Here is a 6306-nt window from a genome sequence, read left to right as displayed (position 1 = left end):
AAGTAGTTTTGCTTTCACAACGAAACACACAGTGTCACACACGGCGGGCTTGAGTGAGGAACGGCCGGCGGGCGTGCGTCAACCACATGTGACGACCCCGGGCTGGACTCCGCTTCGTCCACTGTGAAAGCTGATCCAGCGATTGTTGATGTATTTCCTCAGCGGGCAACTTTACAGATCTTCTTTATGCACCAAGAGCTTGTAACACTCCAAAGAGAAAGGAAAAATTTTAATCGCATCATATGACCCCTTTAAAATACTATAAATAAACATTTATTTTATGTAAATATGACTTTCAGTTGAATTACCTACTATATTGTAAAATAAAATAAAATAACTTGAATATAATTCATATTAATGCATATGCATACGCCACTAGAGAAAATGTCAATTTAGCATTTTATGTATATACTATCACTACAGCAATCATCTTCATTACCAACAGATTACATACAATATCTAATTATTTTATTATTCTTTGTCAAATTGGTACTCAAGCACAAAACTGTCGCAGAATCTTTTAGTTGTCAGTATGAATATCCAGACTTCTCTGTTTCAGATGTTATGGGAACAGGCTGTGAGTATAACGGTGTGATTTACCGTAATGGCCAAAGCTTCCAGCCCAATTGTAAGTACCGCTGTCTGTGTGTGAATGGGGCGATTGGATGTGTGTCACTTTGCACCGAGTCCCTACCACCCCGGGTCTGGTGTCAGTCGCCCAAGCGAGTGAAGATCCCAGGCCAGTGTTGTGAGAAATGGATCTGCGAAGAGTCCCGTAAACCACGCAAGACCAACCCCAGGCACGCTCCTGAGGAGGGTGAGCCATGTGGTGATAAATATCTATAGCATCTTCTGGTGACCTTGCATTGTTTTAGTTCCTTATCACTGATGAATTACACCTCTTCTTTATGTCTTTTTCAGTGTCCCTCATCACTAATGATATTTGGCATAAAAATTGCATTACCCAGACTAGCCCATGGAGTCCCTGCTCAAAGACCTGTGGGCGGGGCATATCACAGCGCATCTCTAATCACAACCCTGGCTGTGTGATGGAGAAAGAGTCTCGACTGTGTAACCTCCGACCCTGTGAGGTGGACATCACCAAGCACTTTAGAGTAAGAATTGATTCAGTCTTTGGTTTATTTCTATTCTATTTCATTTGCACACCCATCCTATTTTCCGTTTATTTTAATTATATATTATATATTTAGTAAGAATAATTAATATCTTAGATAGATAGACAGACAGATAGGAAGACAGAAGATGGATGGATGGCTTGATAGATGAATTGATTGATTGACTGTCATATCATTGTCATTGATGGATGGATAGATGTTATTGATTGCCATATCTGTTACTCAGCCTGGTAAAAAATGCCTGAACATCTACCGTGAGCCAGAGTTTCAGAACTTCACCATCTCAGGCTGTGTCAGTAAGAAGGCGTATTGGCCCAAGTACTGTGGAGTCTGTACAGATGAGCGCTGCTGCATCCCATACAAGTCTAAGACCATCGAGGTGGAGTTTGAGTGTCCAAATGGTTCGGTTTTTTCCTGGAAATACATGTGGATCAACGCCTGCTTCTGCAACCTCTCCTGCAGGAATCCAAATGATATCTTTGCAGATCTGGAGCAATACTATGAGGTCAATGAGATTGTTAACTAACTAATTCACCAAGATACCATCTCTTTTTATGGCATCCTTAGGCTCATGTTTGTAGTCTGTGCATCACACTTGACAGTAACAGGGATGCTGTATAGCACAGAAAGGAATAATTCACTCTTGATGAGAAATCATTTCAGATGATTTATGAATGAACATCAGCACAGTTACTCATATTGAGATGGCTTGTGAGGGGAACAATGTTAGTTCAGACTGAAGGACTTTATGGTACAACAAGATTTCTGATGGATGGATGGGGGACAAATATTAAAATTAAGAAAATGTTACATTTAAGATGTTGACTTCCCGTTACAAATCTGTGAAGTCCCAAAAAATAGTTTTTATATTTTACAAATATATGTTAAAAGATTTTGCCTGGCTTCAACGATAAAAGGAATTCTCCTTAAAGGAATACACATCATCGGTTTTTGAAAATATATGTTAGGTAAAATTATGTTAAAATACATTTTTGTATCTTTGTTATGTAACATATTCTGAAATACATATAAAAGAAGTGACAGTGATTCACATTTTTATTTTGCCAAGTTGTTACTGTTCATATTTAATTCTGGAAATATGCAAGAAATGTATCTTTTTATTAAAAGGCATTTGCTTATCTTTATGCTTTAACTTGTATGTATTTATTTCTGTTGTGTATAACGGACATAATTTCTGTAATGGTGCAGTTGTGAATTGATGACATAATTATATTGTATGTATTTAGAATTTTCACATTGTTAGACATCACACAGCAGTTGAGACTGACTTAATATACTCAATTTTATTTTAAGAACACAGTTGGTAAATACAAAGTGATCTTACCAACCTTCATATCTTCCTTGCTCATTTATATAATGTAAGATGAGACTAAGAAGCACAGCCACTGATTCAGATACTATATCAAATGTACTGTAGACTACATTGTTAATAGACTAAAAAATACTGTCAGTATTTGACACTACTGTTAGATATTACAAGTACAGAAATATGCAATATGTAATGTATAAAAAATCCCCCAAACATGCATCCTTATCAGAAAACTCTCCAACACAATCACGCACATACACATTTTAAGATACATATTATACATTCTCACAGCCAAGTGTAAGCATTATAGAACCTTCTTAACATATTCATATTACATAATCATTATAAAATATAACATTGTACATTGTAAGTAATAAATTTAAACCATATCATTTACTGGTTCATATATTTTAAACTAGTGCCAAGTCTATTAATTATGTGCAATATTTGTTTGCTGTGAGGGCCATCTCTAACGTATCCCATGTATCAAATATCCCTTGTGATAAATACCAATGATGAACATTATCTAATCACAGGAGCATCAGCTTTCAGGTTCAAATTCTGTCACTTCAAGTCCAACCGTCTGCTGAGTTCCATTCTGATTTGCACTCTGGTATTATTTTGACGAGGCGTTTAGCAGGACAGCTCGACGGAATGTGTGAGGGCTGAGGAACTGTGCTCTGCGCCAGAGCTGCTCTCCATGGAGACGTCAGTGTGGGAGCGTCCGCGCTGCTCATCCGTGTTTGTACCGCAGCTGTTGTTACTGGCCGTGCGAGATCGAGCAAGACGGGTCATACTGGCAGAGGGCACTGTGGAGCAGAAAGAGTACGTGATAAGAGAGGGTATTATTAAATTTTTATGATATTATTTTTATTATAATTATATTATTAAATTATATATATATATATATATATATATATATATATTGATAGTAGTTTAGTATTGTTGTAATGTTAAAATAATCTGTGCTTACTGTAGCCCATGCCCTGGATAAAATATTTGAAAGCTTCTATCAGTTTTCCAGGCTGTGAGAGAACATAAACATGTAGCGTAAATTCACTCATAATCGCTGTAAAATCAAATATATGACCTAGATTAAGAATGCAGATTTTAATGGATAAAATAATATCTATAATCTGTTTGCAAATTATATATATACCTCATGAACCTGAGGCAGGCCACCACAGTCAGCCATCTAAAAAATAAAAAGTAAAGGATGCACAAAATATCTGTACCATATAAGTTATATTATTTTATTCATAGATATTCATCAAAGATAACAATGAAATCTCATTCAAAATATGGGCACAATTTAGAAGAAGTTTTGCACTCAAGGAATTATCAGTCTACGCTCCCATAGCAAGAAATCACGTTTAGTTACTGTTCATATTTAATTCTGGAAATATGCAAGAAATGTATCTTTTTATTAAAAGGCATTTGCTTATCTTTATGCTTTAACTTGTATGTATTTATTTCTGTTGTGTATAACGGACATAATTTCTGTAATGGTGCAGTTGTGAATTGATGACATAATTATATTGTATGTATTTAGAATTTTCACATTGTTAGACATCACACAGCAGTTGAGACTGACTTAATATACTCAATTTTATTTTAAGAACACAGTTGGTAAATACAAAGTGATCTTACCAACCTTCATATCTTCCTTGCTCATTTATATAATGTAAGATGAGACTAAGAAGCACAGCCACTGATTCAGATACTATATCAAATGTACTGTAGACTACATTGTTAATAGACTAAAAAATACTGTCAGTATTTGACACTACTGTTAGATATTACAAGTACAGAAATATGCAATATGTAATGTATAAAAAATCCCCCAAACATGCATCCTTATCAGAAAACTCTCCAACACAATCACGCACATACACATTTTAAGATACATATTATACATTCTCACAGCCAAGTGTAAGCATTATAGAACCTTCTTAACATATTCATATTACATAATCATTATAAAATATAACATTGTACATTGTAAGTAATAAATTTAAACCATATCATTTACTGGTTCATATATTTTAAACTAGTGCCAAGTCTATTAATTATGTGCAATATTTGTTTGCTGTGAGGGCCATCTCTAACGTATCCCATGTATCAAATATCCCTTGTGATAAATACCAATGATGAACATTATCTAATCACAGGAGCATCAGCTTTCAGGTTCAAATTCTGTCACTTCAAGTCCAACCGTCTGCTGAGTTCCATTCTGATTTGCACTCTGGTATTATTTTGACGAGGCGTTTAGCAGGACAGCTCGACGGAATGTGTGAGGGCTGAGGAACTGTGCTCTGCGCCAGAGCTGCTCTCCATGGAGACGTCAGTGTGGGAGCGTCCGCGCTGCTCATCCGTGTTTGTACCGCAGCTGTTGTTACTGGCCGTGCGAGATCGAGCAAGACGGGTCATACTGGCAGAGGGCACTGTGGAGCAGAAAGAGTACGTGATAAGAGAGGGTATTATTAAATTTTTATGATATTATTTTTATTATAATTATATTATTAAATTATATATATATATATATATATATATATATATATTGATAGTAGTTTAGTATTGTTGTAATGTTAAAATAATCTGTGCTTACTGTAGCCCATGCCCTGGATAAAATATTTGAAAGCTTCTATCAGTTTTCCAGGCTGTGAGAGAACATAAACATGTAGCGTAAATTCACTCATAATCGCTGTAAAATCAAATATATGACCTAGATTAAGAATGCAGATTTTAATGGATAAAATAATATCTATAATCTGTTTGCAAATTATATATATACCTCATGAACCTGAGGCAGGCCACCACAGTCAGCCATCTAAAAAATAAAAAGTAAAGGATGCACAAAATATCTGTACCATATAAGTTATATTATTTTATTCATAGATATTCATCAAAGATAACAATGAAATCTCATTCAAAATATGGGCACAATTTAGAAGAAGTTTTGCACTCAAGGAATTATCAGTCTACGCTCCCATAGCAAGAAATCACGTTTACCCCTTCTATTATGGATGAAACCTTTAATATTTGGTCTGTGAAAGGTCTTAGGACACTAAAAGTTATGTTTATTGATGGAGACTTTGCATCATTCAGTCAAGTGAAAATGAAGTTCCAAATTCCTGACTCCCACTTTTTTTAGATATCTTCAGCTTCATAGCTTTTTGTCTTCCTCATTGAGCCACTATCTTTCGTTGCCTCTGAGTCTATTATGGACCTGAGTCCATATTCCAAAGGAGCCATTGGTAAAATGTATTCTGTAATTAATTCTCATAACCTGGAACCCCTAGCTCAACTAAAAAGAAAATGGGAGGTGGAATTAGATCTAGAACTCTCAGAAGACATGTGGCAGTCTGTCTTAAATAATATTTATTCATCTTCAATTTGTCTAAAACATAGAGTAATTCAATTTAAAATTGTTCACAGACTGCATTGGTCCAAAGTGAAATTAGCCAAATTCAAACCAAATTTAGACCCTCACTGTGATAGGTGTGAAATTGAGCCAGCTACGCTATCTCACGTTTTGGCTTTGTCCAAAATTAAAAGACTTCTGGCATTTGGTATTTAAATTTATCTCTGATACATTAAAAACATGTATAGAGCCTGAGGCCATAATTTCAATATTTGGTATCATACCAATATCTTTATGTTTTAAAGGCGTCATAGGATGCTACATGCACTTTTACAAGTAGTTTGAACTGAAATGTGTGTTGACAGTGTGTGTAACCACCCTAAAATGATAAAAATCCACCCAGTGTTTTTTTTAATCTTGTTAAATGTTTTCCCCTTTCTCAAATCGAGCCGATCTCAGATGCCTGTCTGTGTGAC

General features: G+C 35.3%; 2 protein-coding genes across 2 annotated transcripts in view; one reads left to right on the top strand and one right to left on the bottom strand.

Annotated features, from left to right (window-relative positions):
* LOC107724778 (WNT1-inducible-signaling pathway protein 1-like) overlaps positions 1 to 2033 on the top strand; it is a 4212-nt gene extending 2179 nt beyond the window's left edge. Inside the window, exons 4-6 of the mRNA XM_016533805.1 lie at positions 560 to 817; positions 922 to 1115; positions 1363 to 2033. Of these exons, the coding sequence (XP_016389291.1) occupies positions 560 to 817; positions 922 to 1115; positions 1363 to 1662 (752 nt within the window). The 3' untranslated portion in view covers positions 1663 to 2033. The remainder of the gene's footprint in view (positions 1 to 559; positions 818 to 921; positions 1116 to 1362) is intronic.
* A 2701-nt stretch (positions 2034 to 4734) lies between these two features.
* The window catches only part of ndrg1b (N-myc downstream regulated 1b), a 5307-nt gene continuing 3735 nt past the window's right edge, over positions 4735 to 6306 (bottom strand). Inside the window, exons 10-12 of the mRNA XM_016533796.1 lie at positions 5261 to 5296; positions 5075 to 5126; positions 4735 to 4910 (exon numbers count right to left, since the gene is read on the bottom strand). Coding sequence (XP_016389282.1) covers positions 4735 to 4910; positions 5075 to 5126; positions 5261 to 5296 — 264 coding nt within the window. The remainder of the gene's footprint in view (positions 4911 to 5074; positions 5127 to 5260; positions 5297 to 6306) is intronic.

This window comes from Sinocyclocheilus rhinocerous, unplaced genomic scaffold (genome assembly GCF_001515625.1).
Source record: "Sinocyclocheilus rhinocerous isolate Xijiao unplaced genomic scaffold, SAMN03320098_v1.1 scaffold1717, whole genome shotgun sequence".
Taxonomy (NCBI): domain Eukaryota; kingdom Metazoa; phylum Chordata; class Actinopteri; order Cypriniformes; family Cyprinidae; genus Sinocyclocheilus; species Sinocyclocheilus rhinocerous.
This window is presented reverse-complemented; position numbering and strand designations above follow the sequence as displayed.